This window comes from Sinohyriopsis cumingii, chromosome 6, assembly GCF_028554795.1.
Source record: "Sinohyriopsis cumingii isolate HCF-2022 chromosome 6, ASM2855479v2, whole genome shotgun sequence".
NCBI classification, from domain to species: domain Eukaryota; kingdom Metazoa; phylum Mollusca; class Bivalvia; order Unionida; family Unionidae; genus Sinohyriopsis; species Sinohyriopsis cumingii.
In genome coordinates this window covers 61,763,284-61,784,892 of record NC_142966.1, presented here as the reverse complement: position 1 = coordinate 61,784,892, position 21,609 = coordinate 61,763,284, and the positions used below count along the sequence as shown (strand labels likewise).

General features: G+C 41.9%; 1 protein-coding gene across 1 annotated transcript in view; it reads right to left on the bottom strand.

Moving 5' to 3' along the window:
• Positions 1-21,609, bottom strand: part of LOC149797065 (neurotrypsin-like) — a 59,939-nt gene that overhangs the window by 22,818 nt on the left and 15,512 nt on the right. Inside the window, exons 2-3 of the mRNA XM_089960703.1 lie at positions 4,458-4,509; positions 2,577-2,733 (exon numbers count right to left, since the gene is read on the bottom strand). Of these exons, the coding sequence (XP_089816829.1) occupies positions 2,577-2,733; positions 4,458-4,509 (209 nt within the window). The remainder of the gene's footprint in view (positions 1-2,576; positions 2,734-4,457; positions 4,510-21,609) is intronic.

Below are 21,609 nucleotides of genomic sequence, written 5' to 3'. Positions count from 1 at the left end.
GATCAGTGGTATCTTTTGCAAACATCATTGACGGACCAGCTGACCTGGAGTAATCATCGCAGCATCTTGCCAGACCCAAAATCGTCGTAGCAATATCAACATTTTCGAGACACGATTCAATATTATTTCCGTCAATTATGTATCTGGCACTGTCAAAATTATCTTAATGTCATTGTTAACAAAACCAGGTCGGTCTAAAAGTCCGTTTGCTCTATCATCTGCTTTAAAATATCTACCTTCTACTTCAGTAAACGTTGCAGCAGGTACACGTATATACTTGTATCCTGAACTTTAATTATAATCAAACTCGTGCGTTAGGCACACCTGTGTCATAGAAATAATCTTGATAATCGCATACAGATTCATCTCTGAGAACTGGTGCATCCATGGCAAGTGTGGGATCAGATACACGTTTGAACATTTCGTTATAATTATTATCGCCTAACACAAAGACCAATTCCTGCCATTAAACTTGCCGTTATATGTTTTTTGTCTCTGATATGTGTACACCAGCCAACTCTGATAATGTTTTATTTGCAGCTTGATTTATTACTTTACTAACATTTGCAGGCATAACTTCAGTGCTGGGTAATTTTACTGGATGTGGTTTTAGTCGCCTATCCTTGATTACCGAGAATGCTTTACTAGCAACAAAACCAATACTTTTATCGCGAATAACATCAATAGCTTTCATTGATAATTGTTTTGCAATCGATTTTGTTTTTGGGGATATCATTCTAAACCGACCCTGAACATTATCACCAAATTCATCTCTGTAGGTAACGTTGTATGTTGGTAATCGCGAATGTATCACCCTGACCATTACAGGTCCACGTTGAACATTATGTACGATCGTCTTGATTTCTTGTCACTGGTGTAATTATATACCTCAATCAATGTGGTAATCATCAACGATCTCATCAATTAGAGACCGATAAATATTAATATCCATGATATCACCTGTAAATAATCATTGACAAATATCACCTGCTTCATTAATAGCTGCTGGAAAATTCTGACCAGCTCGTTTTCGACGAGTGATAATTTCTAGTCTTTTAACATCGGCAAGGACGTTACTGGGACATGGAGTAATGAAACCACTTCCTCGAGTAACAAGACCAATTCAGATTGTTTCTTCTGCTTCTTTCTTACTTGGTGAAGAATATAATTTCATCCATGGTTTAAGTGTTTCAAATTGCAAATCTTCTGCTTGTTTCCTTGCTCGTTGAACCTCCTCAATTTCATTTATTTATCTCTTAGTTTGCTTTCTGCTTTTGTTTTTTCAAGTTGAAACCTCATTTCTTCTTATTTTTTTCTGCTTGCCAGAATTGATTGTCTACTACGTTCATTTACTGTCTGGTTAAAAATGTTAAAATTATTAACATCTTCCTCAGATCTGATTTGCTGAGTATCAGTAGCGACGCGATATACATCCCTAAACCAATCAGCATTTTATAAAGTTTTAACATATTCCGGTTTTATATACTTATCTCTATCATGATATCCATACCCGGAAATATCAATTATTTAGTCTGGTCATTGATAGTAGTAATACCTTCAGTTGTAAATATTTCCATGATGTTAGTTCTAACTCTAGGCAGAGGTTGTAGCTGAATTTCAGGTTGTGGTTGAGGAGGTTGCTGGGGTGGTTGTTGAGCTGTTTGAAGACTGCCAGCAACATCAACAGGTAATAACTCAAAGAGTTTTTTGAACCGACTCAGTTGTTGTAACAATTTTCTTGGTTGGTTCGATAATTGGTTTGAATAATTGTTCTAGACCTTCTGCAAATTCCACCTGACACCCCTGACGTGCTTGTGGTTCCTGCTTGACAACATTACGAACATAAATATATTTCTTAATTGACTCTATTCGCTCTCGAGCTAATCTAGCTGTACGATACTCCATTTTTGATTTAATAATGATTTAATTACTCACAAATTACAGCAGAGATGGTGCTACCACAATTTAGTGTCCGACGGGTAAAGAAAAAACTCGCATACAAATTTTGAAAAACAGGAACGACAAAGATAGAGTGAGAAAAACTAACCCAAATAGAGAAACTCTCGGTTAGGTAAAAAGGCTTCAATTCGACGTTATTACGCTTATATTTTCATTTTCGTAAGAATTTTTGTTTTTCAAAAATGGACTTTGCAGCAAGTGTTATGTTCACCCTCTATTCTGCTCTGTCTTTTATATACGCGCACGACGTACAACATAACTGTGATTTATTGAATTAATCGCCTCCACCACATACATTTGCTGAGATTAAGTCTTTGTTGGCTTCGACCCTTAAATTAACACAGTTTAATTCCATTATACTTTCACTCTAAAACATCTTCTGTAGATGATGTCTTTATACAACTCTTGAAAATACGTGCCAGTAATTTCTCTTTTGCTAACTCAATTACTATTCGTACAACAATAAAGCCACTTTATCGAAGCAAAGTTACTGCAAACAATTCATAAGGTTAATGTAAGTGAGAAGAATGATGTAATGAATAACTGAAGAATGGTGGGCATGAGGAAAATGTTTTTTCTTCACATTTAAGAATGAGGGGTAAATTTAAATTGCCTACGTGCTGCTAAATCCAAGCATTCTGCAAACTACTATAGCATCATTCACGTCAAAGCTGTCATCACATATTGTTCCCCATGTACCCTTAGGGCCCTGGATTTCGACTGTTCCTTTATATATAGTCCCTCCGTTTCCTGCTAGACGAATATTTTGTATATCTGGAAATATACATTCATACACATTTAATAGTTAGACTGTGCGAAAAAAAACACATGCACAGTCTATGGAAATGATACACAATTATGCTTCTTTTTAATTTGTATCTATAATGCAGATGAGGAGTATATGCACCCTGACAGGGTATTTTCAGAAAATGATTATTGCGATAAAATTCAAGAGAGAGAGAGAGGTATATAAAGTTTCTTATATCAGAACTACTCATTCCTATTTCGACATCCGTCCAGCGGAATCAAGGTTTAATTTTGTTCATTTATAATTTGAGAAGAATTTATTTATTTAAATTATGCATCGGTATTATTAAATGTTCATTAAATTTAGGACTAAATCGTGGTTTTGAAATTATATAGATTTCATTCAAGAACATTCTGGATTATATAATTTTAATACATCAAACTTGATATTAAATTAGCACTGTCAAGGCTACTGGCACATTATCACATTAAAGATACTATTCATTCAGATCACCAACGAAATTCGTTCGGAATAGTCTATTCTCTTGGACTTGCGACAAAATAGTTAGGACTATTTGGAATTTAATTCCTTTTAAATTTTAACTTTGTACTGTGGGGAAATAACTTATTTGTTGAAGTTTGCAAAACGTTTTGGGTTTCACTGGTACTTAGTTTCAGATCATAGAGAATCGTAACACCATTTTCTCAATTGAATCTCCTAGCAAGACTGAGGTCATATGGATAAAAACGAGCAAGAGGAGTAAAACAATACCGAAAGTACAAGCGTGGGTGGGGGCCCCGAGTGGCCGAGTGGTCTAACGCGCTCTCCGTTACGGATCACTGCCATCTCACCTCTACCTGCGTGGGTTCGAGTCTCGGATTCGGCTAATGTGGGTATCTGAGAAAGCTTGCCAGTAGCTTCTCGTGGGTCGGTGGTTCTTTCCGGGGATTTTTCCGGGTTCTTCCTCCACCAGTTATACTGGCCGCTATGTATAGCCTATCGTGTGCTGAAAAATGGCGTTAAACCCTACAACAACAACAATCGTGGGTAAGGCTTGAATGAATTGAAAAGTAAGCAATACTATGTTTGTGTTCGCTCAGTCTTTAAGCATTGCAGCCGTATTTTCAGGGTGTAGTTTAGGGTGTGGTGGATTTCCTGTAATAGATGCTATATTCAGGGGAAGGGGCGCGCCCTGTGGATCCGCCGATGGAAGCTATTATAGTTTGCATCATCTAGTACGGCAGCCACAATCGTTTATGAGCTAATGAATAAACAATAACGAGGGGTACTTTTATAAACAGTACAATTCAATATGGCTAAAAATCACAATTTAATCCTATTGAATGTGCAAAGGCTTATGTGATGTTTGTGTAATAGATTTGTCTTTTGAAGATGTTGAAAGAATAAACTAACTGGTATATTTTGAGAGCAAGAATAAAGCTTATATTTTATTGATGATTAGTTTTATTAGTCAGAAAACATTTTAGAGAAAGAAAATATATACTGATAGAATGGCAAAAATAATCGTTGGTAAGCGTGAGTGTGATAAAAACAATTAACTAAATTCATATATATAGAAATAAAGGAAATATATATAAGTGAACAGTCATATTTGTGAAAAACATATAAATAGGATAATGAATGTCAAGAATGAAAATATCCAGACCAATATTTTTTTAATGTTGCCATCTAATGTTCGTGTGCTGTACGTTATTACTGAAAATGCGGTTAGGTGTGAGAGTATACTTACTTGGCGACCGTCGGTCTCTATTGAGCTGTAGTGATGTTGCATCAATCGCCTGCTGAAATATACATCTGAAATTAATATCGTATCTAGATGTAGGACACAAAAGTGTAATATTTTGTCGTCTCAAAATGTCTTCATGGGTATTGTCGAGAGATAATAATTTCTCGTACTCAAAATCTTTCATTAGATCAGTCCATATAAATTAGTTTTATTTTTATTTTAAGATACAAAATACCCCGAAATGTTAAATCAGAAGTTAGAAGATAGGCTGCATTTCTCAATAATTTGTTTTCCAGGCAAGTATTTTCATTTCATGTAACATGCGAGCATATTTTTCATACATCTTCTGTATGATTTAGGAACACAAACAATAAATATTGAATATTGAAAAACAAAAGAAAAATCAAAATGTTTGATACCAGACAAATACACACACAGCAAGTGATGAGCTAAATTATTGACGCACTTTACTTACACACAAACACATATATGCATGCATACACACACGCACGCACGCACGCACGCACACACACATACATACATACATACATACATACATACATACATACATACATACATACATATTTGTGTATTTATTCGTATATATGAACAAGGGCCCTCTTGTCTATGGAGAGTCCTTTCTAATGCAAGACAAATCAACTGAAGAATATGAGAGCTCTTTATTTGACGTGTTCTCTTTACGATATTGTGACTGACAAGACTTTTATATACCTTGACCCCAAAGAAAAACCCGATAGAAGTATAGAATGAGATATATACACATGCGACATGTATCGTTGTTTATGTATGCTACGAATGTAACCAGCAACTTGATAGGAACGGTTTGTTTCAGTTGATTCCAGTCAGATAGAAGCGTTTTTAGATATTGTTTTGTCTAGTTCAGCATGTCAAGGGTAGAAACATAACGAACTAGATCCACCATGATTGACAGGTGATATCATCTATGTATTTAGCAAATTTGACCAGCTTAGAGCAAACAGGTCTTGCATAATTGTATTTACCTATCTGAGACCGTTGTGTTTATCAATTGTTTGTTTAAATATGTGTAGTAGCTCTAGTAGAAGTAGTCGTCGTATTAGTAGCACCAGCATCATTCCAAATGACATTTTAAAACTGCCACCATCATTAACAAGGGCCATAAAGCTAAATTTAAAACTTTTCAAACTCTCACAAATGTAAGAGAGAGAAAGCAAAGTAAAACTTTGCTATCAAAATAATAAAACTAATTAAAGACAGTAACATTTATTTGATAGTAGTATATGGGGATACCCTAGCGACAATGGGAATTAGCATTACAGACCCCCTTGGGACAATCTGGCGACAAGGGAAAATTAACATGGGAGAAAAATCGTGGGACAATCTGGCGACAAGGGAAATTAACATGGAGAAAAAATCGTGGGACTGTTGAACGACAAGGGAAATTAACATGGAGAAAAATCGTGGGACTATTGAGCGACAAAGGAATTTAACAGGGTGGGACTGTATAGCGTCAAGGGAAATTGAACATGGGATTTTTTTTTTTTTTTAAATTTTAAAAAAAAAGGGGTAGGCAATCGAAAGTCATTCTCTTTTCGAGACCTATGAGTGGCCCTGAAAAGGGCCTTTGGGTTTATGTTAATATTAACATAGATGGCATCTGTCACATCTTCTTCTTCTTCTTCTTAAACTCCGTCTAACTGCAGGTCCATACACAAGTACCCTCTTGAGACATCCTTGTCTTTCTATGTAAACTCTTCTCATCCATAGACTAGTATCTGTCCTATCAACAACAGTCCACTTGGACCGGACATACATGTCCGTCCTAAACATCATTGAAGACACAAGGGTGGATGATTCAACTGTGGTCCACATCGTGAGGCGACGAGAACAGGTGAATCCATGCAGTGAACTGCGCTTATTTATAGGTACAGGAAGGATTGAAACGGATTGAGTTCATTCACCAATCCCAACACGCGTTACAAAATTCAGTCAGCCCGCATCCAATCCGAAGAGAGCAGTCTGTGACGTCACGTGGTCTATATAGATTCGCTAGCGCCTGTGTGCTGTCAATCTATGCGACAGTGATTCAACATGACGGAAACTCAGAAAACGATCCATTGGGGTGCACCAGCAGTGGAGACCGCCCAAGGGAACCCGGACTTACTTTCAGAAGAGGTGAATTGGGATTTTGTGCATTTTCTTACCTCGCAAGAATTTGTTCCGGAACCTTTGTTACCTTCTTCATTACCGCAAGTGGAGAATTTTAGACAGAGACAGAAAGAAGAATTGGAGAAATTTATACAACGACAAAAGGAAGCGGAACAAGCTTTTCTCCTACAGCAACAGCAACAGCAGCAAGAAGAAGAGGTAAGAAAAAAACAACAACAACATGAAGAAGTAGCAGCAAAGAAACAAGAGGGTGAAAATCAAACGGTCACGGTACTGTTGGACATTTTAGCGGAGTTAAGGAGTCTGAAACAAATGTATCAGACTTCTTTATTACGACCGAAGAGAATACGACCTTCCCGAGCTAAACACGTCAACCCTGTGACTAAGCCTGTCGTACCACCCTTAGTGATTTCAACCAAATCATCATCATCATCAACAGTACGCAGTCCAGAAGTAGGCCTTGGCCGTGGCAAAGGCTTAAGGCAGTTAAAGTTGATTGCTTAAACTCACCCCTACACCAAAAAAGGCCCTTTTCAGGGCCACCTACATTTCTCGAAAAGAAATACAATTTCAATTGCCAATAACTCAAAAAAAAACCAACAAAAAAAACAACCCATTTTACCCCTATAGTACGTTTATATGAGTGCGTGAGTGTAGCTTCTTATTTTAAAATCAAAACTCAAAGACACTTACCTTATATAATTCATTTATTCTTTTATCCATAGTTACAATCCAATTCACAATTCACAACAGATCACTTCAAAAAGTTTATACACTTCTTCTGTCTCCTTGTTTAGTCTCTCTGTTTTTTTAAATTTCTTCACCGTCACACTCTTTTCCTCTTCTTCCACCTCGCTTTCTTCCCTTCTTCTTTTCTTCTCCTGTTTCTTTTTCTTCACCTGTCTGCTTTCTTCCTCTGAAGAATCCCTCTCTTCTTCTGAAGAATCCCTCTCTTCTTCTGAAGAATCCCTCTTTTCTTCTGACTCCTCTTGTTTCTTTTTTGGGCAATCTGGAGACCAATGCCCTTTTTCTTGACAATAATAACAGGTATCTTGACTTTTGTCTTTTCTAGCCCCTTTTTTTCTTTTTTGACGGTCTGGACACTCTGAAGACCAATGCCCTTTCTTCTGACAGATATAGCAAGTATCTTCACTTTTATCTCGAAAGGAAGGCGAGTAGTCCGTCGGCTGGTCTGAAGAGAATTTTCTAATGACCCCTCGCAAAGCTCTGATGAAACGTTCCATCTGGCTAGTCTCTTCCATCGTTGTGCTCGGTTAGAGAGTGAAATGAATAGTGAAAGGACAAGACACACACCCTTTTATATACGCTGGTCTGCCATGACTATAAATTAGTCTATGGTGTTTAAACTTGAGTCATTTGACGTTTTGCACTCAAGACGAAACGATCCTATTCATTCGAGAAGAAAAAAGAAGTAGAAAGTAAGAGGCAGAAACGTGATCTATCGCCTCGTACCAGAGCTGAAGTCTTGGCACAAATTCATGCCAGTGATTTTGAAGAGGACATGAGTGAACCAGAATCCGAACCCTCTAAACCAAGTTCGCCACTCTTAGTCAACCCTGAAAAATACTATTCCATTCGAGAGACGGAAAAGCGCTCCTCTAGAAAATTTAGAACTACGGCTTACAAATACACGGTTAAGTTTAAAGATTTCAAGGCTGAAGTACCGTTAGAGAAAGCAGAAGGGTTCATCACTGGGGTGTGGGATTCTTTGCTCACCACACTCAAGCGACAATGTCAACCCAAAGAAGATGATCGCTTGAGACTTTCCATACAACACGACGGTTTGAAATCCCCTGTTTGGATCGAGTTTAGCACCCCTGCAGAATTGACCACTTCCTTAGTCATGGACAAAATTCAACACGTACAACAATCTAATGATCAGTTTGACATCACCGATGGAAAAGCCACACTGGACATGACCCACGTCTCTCCTCCTCAAGGGACTGGACGCAAAAAGATGTTATTGGTGGACGACCTTCGCAACACCAAAACAAGTCTCGTCCGAATTAACAACCCTCAAGACCAGATGTGTTTAGACCGTGCCATCGTGGTGGGACGAACCTATGCCAACAAGAACGACACGGTAGAATGGAAAAGAACCTGGAAAACTATTCAACGATCCGACCGAGCCAAACAACGAAATGAAGCAGAACTCCTGTTACAACAAGCCGGACTGTCCAAAGACACACCCTGTGGCATTCCTGAGATGCAAAAATTGCAAAATGCCCTAGCTCCACGATACACCTTGAAAGTGTACCCTCAAGAAATGCGCGGACCTCTGTTGTTTCGAGGGAAAGACTTTAAGGACGGAAAATACATTCATGTCTATTATCACGATGACCATTTCGATACCATTACCAGTATCACCGGATTCCTAGAAATGTGACCATGGTTATAATAATCGAGAGTAACACAAGCATTGCGGATTGAAATGCTCAGGATGTTTGGCCTCTCCACCCTGTCTGAGTGAAGGACCAGTGCCTTGTTCAACTTGTCTGCGCACGTTTGTCAGCCCTACCTGTTACCAACAACATTTGAAGACGCAAGGTTCACAGCAGAAATGTGCTTGTCAACTCCTGAGATTGTGCCCTACGTGTGGACAAGGCATGCGTAGCAACAGTGCCAAGGCACACGTATGTTCAAGAAAGAAAAAATGTCACATTTGTCATGACATCGTGGACTTGGAACACCAATGCTACGTGCAAAAATACCAACCCCCACCAGAGAAAGAGGACGGTCACAAGAAGAAAGGCAATTTCATCTTTTTCGATTTCGAATGCATGCAAGAGACCGGCATTCACATTCCTAATTTCTGCGTGGCTCATCGAGCGTGCGAGAAGTGCATTCAAGAACCTATTTTCAGTCATTGCCCTCACTGCTTCAAGATTCCTGGAGGGCGTGAAAAAATCATTCGGGGAAAAGACCATCGGAACGCATTCGGTCGATGGCTGGGACTTAGAAAACCACAAGATCGTGTACGAGTTTAACGGTTGCTTATTTCACTGATGTCCCGTCTGTTACCCTGATCGTTGCACTAAAAATCAGTTTTTACAACGAACCATGGAAGACTTGTACCAGGACACTTGTCAGCGACGCCTAAAGTTGGAACAGGAAGGATACCAAGTGGTGGAAATGTGGGAACACGAGTACGATCACCGTATGAAAACCGATCCCGAGTTTAAACGCCTCGTGGAAAGTTACAAGCCGATGGACCCCCTGAACCCGAGGGATAGTTTGTACGGAGGAAGGACCAATGCCACATGTTTGCTGTACCAAGCCGACGAAGAGAAAGGAGAAGAAATCAAATACTTGGACGTGTGTTCACTGTATCCCTACGTGTGCAAATATTGTCGCTTTCCTGTAGGGCACCCACAATTGCTGACGGAACACATCGACCTGAAAAACATTCGACAATACGAAGGTCTGATCAAGTGCAAAGTTTTGCCACCCACGGACTTGTACCATCCTGTCTTACTTCACCATTGCCAAGGCAAACTGATGTTTCCTTTGTGCCGTACTTGTGCCGAAACGTGCAACCAAGACCAGCCTTGCCATCACACCCAGGAAGAACGGGCCTTGACGGGGACGTGGGTCAGCGTGGAATTGTTCAAAGCTCTGGACATGGGATACCAACTGTTAGAAGTGTACGAAATTTGTCACTTTCCCAAGACACAACAATACCACAAGGGTGACCCCATGCAGAAAGGCATTTTCGCCGACTACGTGGATGCCTTTTTGAAACTGAAGCAAGAAGCCAGCGGCTATCCTTCCTGGTGTCACACTCCCGAAGACCAAATAAAATTCAAAGAGAAATACTATGAACAAGAAGGCATCTCTTTAGACCACATCGAGAAATACGAAGGCAGGCGATCGTTTGCCAAAGTGATGTTAAATTGCTTGTGGGGTAAAATGGCACAACGACCGTGTTTACCCAAGACGGAATATTTGACAGAACCTTCCCGCTACTTTCAGATGATTCACGACAAAACCAAATACATGAAACACGTGGACGTCGTTCGCGAGGATTTGATCTTGGTCAATTACGAAGAAGATCTGGACTTTGTACAAGACGACCCCTTTGGAAATGTCATCATTGTGGCTTACGTGACAGCCCATGCTCGCTTAAAATTGTACGAAGCTTTAGAATTGTTAGGGGATCGCGTCCTGTACTTTGACACGGACAGTTGCATCTACATCGATCGACCGGGTCAGCAACACCCTAACATCGAAGGAGACCGTTTAGGAGCCTGGACAGACGAGCATCCTGACGACAAGATTCTAAGTTTCGCGAGTGGCGGTCCTGAAAATTACAGCTACCAATACCGGTCCTGAAAATTACGGCTACCAATACCGGGACAAACAAGAAGAAGTGCACACGGAGTGTAAAGTGAAAGGATTGACTCTGAATTATCGTACCAGTCGAGTGGTCAACTTTGGGGTACTGAAAGAAGCCTTGCAATCGGGAGAGGATGGAAACTTTAAAGTGACCACTTATCAACCGAGCAAGATTGTACGTTTACCCACTCACCACATCGTCAGTCGACCCTTGGAAAAAATCTATCAAATCGTGTATCAGAAGCGAGTTCGACTTCCCAATCATTTCACCTTACCGTATGGACACATCGGTATTGGTCTGTATATAAAAAAGAACCCTAGGCAAGATCGATAGTTCATTGTGACTACCAAGACCGAGCGAACAAGATGAATACTTCCAGAGAAACACAAAACAAGTTGTTTAGAAAGGCACAATTCAAGTGTGGGGCTTCTAAATTGGAATGCGATTGTGAGCCTTGCGATGGGTACGATGCTGTACGTTGTGACCTTAGCGATGCCGTAAAGCATCTTGGGAACTTTAGTGTCACTACCCCTATCATGGAAAGTGATGCTGTGCGTGTCAAACCTGAGTGATGCGAAAGTGATGCCGCTCGTCCTCTTGGATATTTAACTGGGTTTCGTTTTAAAGCGGAATGTTCACCTTCACGTCTACCCCCCTACGGATGTCATCCAGCCCTGAGCAAACTCCTGTTCATGTCACCCAACCCTCATCGAAACGAAGCTGTGAAAGACGAATATTCGTTTCCTGTGCGTTTGTCGGAATACTGCGACTTTGAAAATCGTCTTCAATCGTTCAAACGAAAATGGCCTAAGTATCTGGGAGGACCGACCCCCGAAGAGTTAGCCAGAGCCGGATTTTTCTACTTGGGCGAAGGAGATAAAGTCAAGTGCTTCAGTTGCGGTGTGTCACTTCACCACTGGGAACCGCAAGATTCGGCCTACGTAGAACATGCTCGATGGTCACCGAATTGTCATTACTTACCCTTAGTGGGACCGAGACATTGAAGTAACTTAACATAATCTGTTCATGGATACTTTACACGAGAACATTCGTGCTTTGCCTGTGGAGTTGAGAGAACGCATTTACCGAGAGCTGGTCAAAATACAAGTGAAACGTAAAGAACAATTGCATCCGTTACGTCACCGGTGTTTGAACCACTGGTACCTGAATGCTATACAAAGATTGATTCAGTTGAAAGTGTTCCATTGGACAGACATTGATCAACGATCCCTTAGTTTTAAAAAGGATTGGTTTGCTCTGGATGATTCTATCTACTACATTGTAAACTTGCTGCATCGAATTCCAGAGGAAGAGTTAACGAATTACCAACATCTTGTTCACAATGTCAACTTAGTGAAAGAGGAAACTTCTGAACGAATTGTAATGTGTAAATTAGTAACTAAACGATTTAAATTCGACACTGAAGTAAAACCATGTCTGTGCAAATGGTACATTTCTTGTGTCAGACAAAAGAAGATTTAGTATGACCTATTTATGGATATTTTGCTAGAGAACATTTGTGCCTTGCCTGTGGAGTTGAGAGAACGCATTTACCGAGAACTGATCAAAATACAAGTGAAACGCAAACGCTAAGTTATTGAACCGTTTTTAAATTATGCTCTGTTCCAAAGTATAAGAAGACTGATTATGAGTGGATATTACATCAGGCACAAAGGTAAACGAGGCTATTGGCCACCACCCAAGGATTCCAAAAACAGTGTATATACTTATGGATACTTTACAAGAGAACATTTTGGGCTTGCCTGAGGAGTTGAGAGAAAGGATTTACCGAGAGCTGGTGAAAATACAAGTCAAACGTAAAGAACAATTGCATCCGTTACGTCACCAGATCTTTAACCACTGGTACCTGAATGGTATAAGAGGACTGATTCGTCAGAAATTCTTTCAGTGGTCAGACCTTGTTGAACACTTTCAGTTTGTGAATGATCAACTAGACGTTCGTAATTTTGGTTCCTTCGAGATTCACCTACTGCAACGTATTGAGGAAGACGAGTTAAAGGATTACCAACATTTGTTATGTGGAATCTGCTTAGCGAAAGACGAAACATCTAGACAAACTCTGACGTTTCGGTTACAGTATGTAACATTTAAATTCCCTACTGGAGAACGAACATGTCTAGTTAGAAATTACCTTTATTGCTTCCGTAACAAAGAGACTATAAAATCAGGATGCCATGCCACGGATTATGTCGCATATTATTGAACAGATTCCGTGGAAGGAACTCAATGACCATATTCAAACTGTGGATCATTACCATCGATTATTACAAGAACTGTATCCATTCAATTTGGGTCGATATGTGGTGTGTGTCTTAGTGACTTGTTTTCTGGGATTTCGTTTACCAGCCGATTCTTTGTGGACTCTTTACGATCAGTACTTACCACCTCAATGGCCTTAAATGGTCACGAAAAACTCCTTTTGCTCAAAGCCTTGCGGTTTCATCTGGATACTTCTCGACCTCTACGGGAAAAAAAGATTCGCCAACTTTTAGCTACCCAAGACGTGTATGACGATGTGTGTGTAGCTTGTGACTTACACCCCCACTGGACAGATGTCCGTGCCTGGAAAGAATGGGATTTTGAGGCTTGGACCCAAGAAGTGGCCCAGTATGCACGAAAGTTGTTCAAGGAAAAAAGTTACTTTTCAACCCGTGTTAGTGACAGTGCTAGAAGAACCCGTCACCCAGGACGGGACTGTCGTGGACAGACCTGAAAGACCCTTTCGGGAGGACACTTGTGTGACCTTACCCCCTACTATAGAACTGGTCAGAACTTTACCCAAAACATGTTGTACAGACACTTGTGTTTATTCCACGTTAATGGTTATAATGTGCCTTTTATCCTTGTACTTAAGCCTTTGGCTTTTATGTATTTTTGTCTTTCGTATTCATGTTTAAAACATTCAATAAATGTGTTCTGGAGAAAAGTATATAAACTCTCGTCTTGTTTGTTTTCGTGTCACATGTGACATTCCTCACACTATGGCTACCTCTGCTGTCTCTGCTCCCTCTTCCTCTACTGTCAAAGTCATCGACGAAGACTTAGATCGTGCCAGTTGGGAGGCTTTGTATCTTCGTCATCCCTTTAACATGCTCATTGCTGGACCTAGCGGTTCAGGCAAAACCGAATTTGTCAAACGTTTGATCGAACATAAACATCATTTGATCGATCGACCCCTTCAGCGGATCGTGTGGTGTTACAAAGTGTGGCAATCGGCGTACAGCCTCTTGCGAGAAAGTCAAGGCGATTCCATCGTGTTTGTGGAAGGCATTCCTAAAGAAGACGACGGCATCGTCTCTGACTCCCGTCAAATCCATTTGGTCATTTTCGACGACATGTTAGGAGAAGACGAAGAAGAAATTAAACTGTCGTTCACGCGCAAAGGGCATCACCGTAATGCCAGTGTCGTTTACATCACCCAAAATTTGTTTCAACAAAGTAAAGCCCATCGCACCATCAGTCTCAATGCGCATTACGTGGTCTTGTTTAAAAGCCCTCGAGATAAATCGCAAGTGCAAGTCTTAGCCAAACAGTTAGGAACGCCTTGGCTGACTCAGGCGTACAACGATGCCACTCAAACGTCACATGCCTATTTACTCGTCGATTTGAAACCTACGACCCCCGAGGATTTGCGATTTCGTACCCACTTGTGTCACCACTGGTGCCAAGACGGAGGGCCTGTCCTGTACACGTCTCCGTCCTCGAGTTAACTTCACTTCACAAAAAAAACCATAACAACCTTAGACCCTTCTCGTCTGTCTCACACAACTTCAACATGACGTCCCTTCAGTCGCATCTTCCCGTCAAATTGATTCGTGCCTTCTATGGCATCAGTCGAGAAAAAAATCCACAAATACGAACTCGTGTCTTAGAAGCTAGTCTCAAAGAAGTCTTACGATGGTTCACGGTGACGGCACGTCAATTACTTCAAGGAATCATTCAGATTCCTCATCAAACCAAACGCTTTTTCGATTGAAACAAAGTCGCTTTGACCCAACTGGCCGATCCTCGCATCGACACTCCAATAAAAAAAAAAAAAAATCATTTTGAAACCTGGAGGGAGCGGTACTCTAGGAGGGGTCATCATTCGCTCTCTCTTAAGATGGGATCCTAATGCCCCCAAACTTCTCCCTAAGAAAAAAGTCAAACGAAGACCCATGAAGAAGAAAAAGACCAGGTCCCCAAGGAGAACTTCTCCAGTGGCGGGACCCTCCTCTTACCAGACACCACCCCGGAAAAAGAAAAGAAGCCCCCCAAAAAAGAAACAGAGAAAAAGTCCCCAGAAAAAGAAAAGTCCACAGAAGAAAACTAGTCGCAAGAGAGGCACTTCGGCCAGGACGCAACTTTACACTCGCAAACCACAACCTGCCACGGCGGTGACCGTGTCTCCGGCAGCCTCACGTTCATCCACTTCTCCGTTGATGACACCAAGAACTGAAGAGTACTTGGAGACGTTGATCACACCAAGAACTTCTCGTTTGATGACCCCAAAAAGAACTTCCCCAGTGGCAGGACCCTCCAATTTAGTGGCAGTGGCTGCTGCTCACAAAGTACCTTCTCCCAAAATCAAAGTCCAAGAAAGATCGGGCATGTTACAAAGTTTACTGGATTTGTCCAAGCAAGAACTGGCTCGATTTAGTCCCTTGCGTACCCCTGCACGACGTGTCATGCCTGTCCTCAAACTGATACGACGTAAAGACAATCAGTGGCGACGCGTTCCAGTATAAAAAGGTGTGTGACCAAGTAGGGTATCAGTGTTTTTTTGGTGCTCCTGATGATTCAAAGATGTCACCCTCCAGAAAACATCACTCTTCTAAACATCCCCAAGGAAAGAAAAGGAAAGGACTGCCTCCTCGTTTAGTCAAACATGGGGACATGTTATCTGTCCTGTCCAAAGCTTCTCCACCCCTACGAAAAAAACTCATTCAAACGGCCTCCAAAGAGGTCATCGATACCGTGTGCGAATGTTGTTTGAACGTTTTGAAAGGCACGATCCCTTTGTCCAAACACCAGAAACAATGCTTAAGCAAACATCGTCACGTTCTTCGGAAAATGGTTCAAAAGAAAATTCCCATTCGTCAGAAAAAGAAGATGTTGGTCCAACGTGGAGGCATTTTACCTCTCTTGTTAGGCCCCATACTGAAAGGAGTCTTGGGAACCACGTTGGGAGGACTGGTGGGAGCAAGATAAAAAGGCCCTCGGAAGTCCCAAGATCTCAGAATTGACCGTTGACAACCCCATGGTAGGACGAAAACTAGCTTTAGTGCCTTACAAACGATGGATGGAATACCATCGTTGGCAAGAACAACGCACCCCGCATTTACCTCCCAATCAAAATTTGAGCGAGATGTCCCAGTTACAACACGAATTGCAGTCCTTGATGGATCGCCAAGATTTGTCCGAAACAGAAAAATCGCAAAAGTACGGTCAACTCTTGCAACGACTGCAACTCTTTCACTAGAAAGCTTTAGACGAAACAGCTCTACCCACTCTGAAAGATTTTAAGACCTTGATGAAAAGTCCAGCACCATCACCAGTACCAGTCCCACCACTACCAGTGACCAAGACAGAAAAAGGAGAAGAAGAAGAAGAAGAAGAAGAAGGGTTTCAAACTCCACCAGAAAAAGTACGCAAGTTAACAACACCACCTACCTCCAGAATCGGATGGATTAAAAAGATGATGACCACCCCTTCTTCATCACAAGAGAAAAAGAAAGTGAAGGCAGAAGTGAAGACAGAAGTGAAACAAGAACCGATATCCCCCGCTCAGACATCCTCCTCGACACCTATTGCCGGTCGCACACGCAAAGCAATGCAATCCAAGAAAGTACCCCAAGAGAAAAAGAGTAGCATCCTCCAAGAGTGGGTGCCTTATTAACACACAAACACAAAAAATGGAAAAAGTCTTAGCCAGCATTTACTACGATCCCCTGCATCCTGCAGGTTACGCAGGAGTTCAAAAATTGTATCGTGCTGCCAAAACTCGACTGAAAAGTCTCCGTTTACCTCAAGTTCAACGATGGTTACAAGAACAAGCTACCTACACTTTAAGCAAACCCATTCGGCGCAAGTTTGCCAGAAGTCGCACCCGATTGGAAGGCATCGATCATCAATGTCAAGCCGATTTAGCCGATGTCTCTCATTTGGCCAGCTACAATCGTGGCTACAAATATTTGTTTTGTGTCATCGACGTCTTTTCCAAATTTGCCTGGGTCGTGCCCTTGACTTCCAAATCGAGCAGCGAGTTAGTGCGAGCCCTACAACGGGTGTTGAAACAAAGCGGTCGTCACCCTCTTCGATGGCAAACGGACAAAGGCACCGAATTTATAAACCAAGCTTTCCAAAAAGAATTAAAGAAACGTGACATTCATTTTTTTTACCACCGAGAATCCTGAAACCAAAGCCAGCATCGTGGAACGTTTTCAACGTACTTTGAAAGAACGCATGTGGAAATATTTTACGCATCACCACACTCTGAAGTACATCGACATCTTACCGCACCTGGTGCAAGCGTACAACCAATCTTACCATCGAAGCATCGGACGTGCCCCGCAAGACGTGACTCCCGAGAACGAAGTGCTGGTGTTTGAGCGCCTGTTTGGTACGTCCCCGACGAGGGCTGTCCCCAAGAAAAGTGGAGAGTTGGCCGTAGGAGATTGGGTGCGCATTGGCAAAACCAAACGCACTTTCGACAAAGGTTACTTACCTAACTGGACGACCGAATTGTTTCGTGTCACTGGACGAGTGCATGGCCGTCATCCTGCCGTCTATAAATTGGAAGACATGAACGGAGAAGTGCTCAAAGGAACGTTTTATTTGCCCGAGTTACAACGTGTCACCAAAAAAGAAGACGACGTGTACGACATCGAAATCATTCTCGAACGCAGAACCCGTAAAGTAGGCAAACGACGTGTCAAAGAAGTCAAAGTACGTTGGAAAGGATATCCACCCAGTTTTGATTCTTGGATCGACGCTTCGCAAGTCATCGACTATAAAAAGAAGTGACCATCATGCCCTTTCACACAGACGCAGCTACGTCGACCACTCCTTCACCTAGTTCTTCTGTGCAAGATTTACAAAAACAACCTTTGTGGGTGTGGTGTGGAGAACGTGTGCCTAAAACGCAAATCGTCTTTTTCTGCCAAATCTTCGTGGTGTATTGTGTCATCGGGGCAGCCATTGCCAATTTGAGTTTGCAACAAGGAGACAAACAATTGTGGACCATTTTATTGAGCAGTTGCATCGGTTACCTGCTTCCCAATCCCTCCCTGAAATTCTCTTCCAACGGGAACAACGGGAACCTTGTGTCCAGTGCCAGTGCCAGTCACCACTATAACAACAACAACAACAATCAGAACCCCATTTTGGGCGGAGACACCCCTCTGACGTCCAGTAACCCCTCGGACAGCTACAGAACTCTGGAATGATGAGTCACCAAAACCAATTTTGCTTAACCTTACCCAGTGACAGTTCCATGGAGGTGTTTCCCCACAACATGTTGTGCTGTTACACGGCCAAATTACCTCAGGCCATCCCATTAGATCACGAAGCCCATTGGGAAGTGGCTTTGGTAGAAATGATTCACCCAACACAAATCAAAAACATCACTGAAACTCAAAACACTTTTGACGTCGAAATTCTGGACCCAACAGTGCAGCAAACCATGACGGTCACTTCTCAACATAAATCACTTCCCAAGACCCCAATACTCACCAGTGACACTTCTCCTCCTTTTTACATTTATCACTTTAAAATTAACTCAGGCCATTATTTTAGTGGTCAACATCTGGTGGAGGCCATCGCTGACAAATTCTATGCAGCATTTGACAAAGTTCTGACCGGACTAAAAAAACGTGTCACCATGGGGTACCACAAACTGTCTCACCGTCTACTCATCAAATTTGAAAGTGAGGAAGAAAGTATACGTATTAAATTTTGCCCTGGATTGTATGACATTTTGGGTGGAGACCTCAATATGGTCACGGATAAGCAGACCAAAAAAATTGAGAAAGCAGAGATTGACAACAACGGGCATTTTGCGAGGTACTTTCGTTTCCCGGTAGAACTGAACCAGGGACTGAATTTGATCTTTGTGTACTCCGATGTGGTGGAGTACAACGTGGTGGGACACACCTCCGTGCCGTTACTGCGTGTCATTCCTTTCAAAGTAAATTCTGCCACGGCCTCTGACGAGGAAGGTGGAAACACTTATCACGTCCACCGCGAATTCGTACATGCTCATTATTTGCCTGTCAGCAAGTCGTATTTGGACACGGTCAACATTGCTATAAAAGGAGATCTGGGACAAAATATTTCATTCACGAAAGGAAAAGTCACGGTGAAACTCCATTTTCGAAAACGGTTCTCTCACGACTCGTAAGTCATGTATCCAGTGTACCGAGGGGTTGCTCGACAGCGAGGACACGGTTTAGGAGATATGTTAAAATCCGCCTTTCGTTCGGTGGCTCCGGTGTTGAAACCGATGGTGACACGCGGATTGTACGCCTTCAAAGATGCGGCACTGACACAAGGCAAAGAATTTCTCCAAAATGTCATCATCGACAAACAAAACCCCAAAGAAGCCTTCATGAGGGCAGGCAAAAATGTCTTGTGCAAACGGGTAAAGACCTTTTGGGCCGAGGAGACACACCTATAAATGCCCTGCACGCTACCGAGTCAGGCATTCAGCAAGGACAAGGCAGAAAGAGACGACGAAGAAAACATCCTTTCACCAGACTTCACACGTCTAAAGCTAGAAAGGCCAAGAAAAGAAGAACCGTTCGAGACTTAGACGTTTTCGATTATTGAGACACAGCAACAAAAAAAATGATGCACCGAGAGTCTTGCGCCTGTTCCAAGTCGGAACTGGATCTGTTTGCCATGCCCCCCACCATGATGACCATGCAAGAATCCCAATGGGTGGAATTTCATCCCGTCTCCTCATTGACAGATTCCGCTCCCATCGAGTTTGAAATCAAGGGACAGCCCGAAGATTACATCGATCTGAATAGCAGTTACTTCTACTTGAAAATCAAAGTTCTAGATAAGGATGATGGTGCAGTAGAAGACACTGAGAATATAGCTCCCGTCAACAATTTCATGCATTCCTTGTTCTGCTCAGTGGACTTGTACTTGAATAACAAACTGGTCAGCAGCAGCATGGATACTTACCCTTACCGTGCCTACCTGGAAAATCTCTTGACGTACGGAATAGATGCCAAGAATACTCATCTCAATGCTTGTGTGCTATGGGAACCTGACGAAGCGACCAAGTTTGACGAAATAGATAAAGACAATGACGGCTTTGAGGAAAGACGAAGCAAAATCTTAAATAAGAAGAGTTTAGAACTGATGGATCGTTTGCATTTGGACATGTGGTTGCAAGAGAAATATTTGCTGAACGGGGTAAATGTCCGCTTGAGACTGAATCGTAGCAGTGCCGCTTTCCATTTGTTGGCTGATACTACTGCTGGCAATCCTAAAAGCCAAATCGAGGACGTCAAACTCTACGTACGACGCGTGGAAGTGTTACCCAAAGAGGGAAATGACATCAGTCAAACGTTGAGCAGAACGACCGCCAAGTATCCCATACGACGTGTGGAAGTGAAAACATTCACCATTCCCGCTAGCCATCATTCCATGATCGAAGATCATCTGTTTCAAGGACAGTTACCCAAACGTTTAATCCTTGGTATGGTCCTGAATTCAGCCTTCAACGGAGCCTTCCATCAAAATCCTTTCAACTTTCAACACTTCAACGTGAAGAAAATCGAAGTCAGTCGCGATGGCAAGACCTTGTGTACCCGACCTTTCGAACCTAACTTTTCTTCCAATAAAATGAATTACTTGAGATCGTACTTGTCCTTGTACGAAGCCACCGGCCAGTTAGGAACCAACACCAGTCACGGCATTACGTACGAAGATTACGCAGGAGGCTATGCTTTGTGGGCTTTCGATTTCACTCCAGACCAAGGCAGCGACGAGGGACATTTTCACCCTATAAAATCCGGCCAGATTCGTCTGGAACTTCAGTTTGCAGAACCACTGGACAAGACAGTGAACAAGACATCCTGTATGCAGAATTCGATAATGCGATAGAAATCAACAGTTTGAGAGAAGTCATTCTAGATTATTAGAAGCCATGGAAGACTATTATCCCTCTTTACCTAGTGGAGAAACTTTAGACATGGAATGTGAGGAGACCGTGGAAGGAGAATCCCAAGACAAAGACGAAGAAGTTGTCATGATGAAGTCGAGATGGCCAGAACAAGAAGCCCATTTAGTCTCCTGTTTTGCCAAACACTTGGTCGAAAAAATGACGGAATTGATCAAGAAAAATTGCTATGGATGTCAAAACGATCATCCCAGTCAAATTCAACACGATAAATGCCTGATGTTGAGTGAAGAAGAAAAATTGGACGAGTATCTGCACGAAGCTTGGAGTCTCATCTCGGACGAAGACGTGTTGCATCAGTGGTATAAAGACTTGCGTGAACATTCTTGTCCACCATTAAACACTCAAGAGATCGATCGTATCGAAGCTCTCCTGAATCAAAGTGAGGAGACGAAACGAAGAAACGGTTATTTGTCAGACATTTTCAAGCAAAA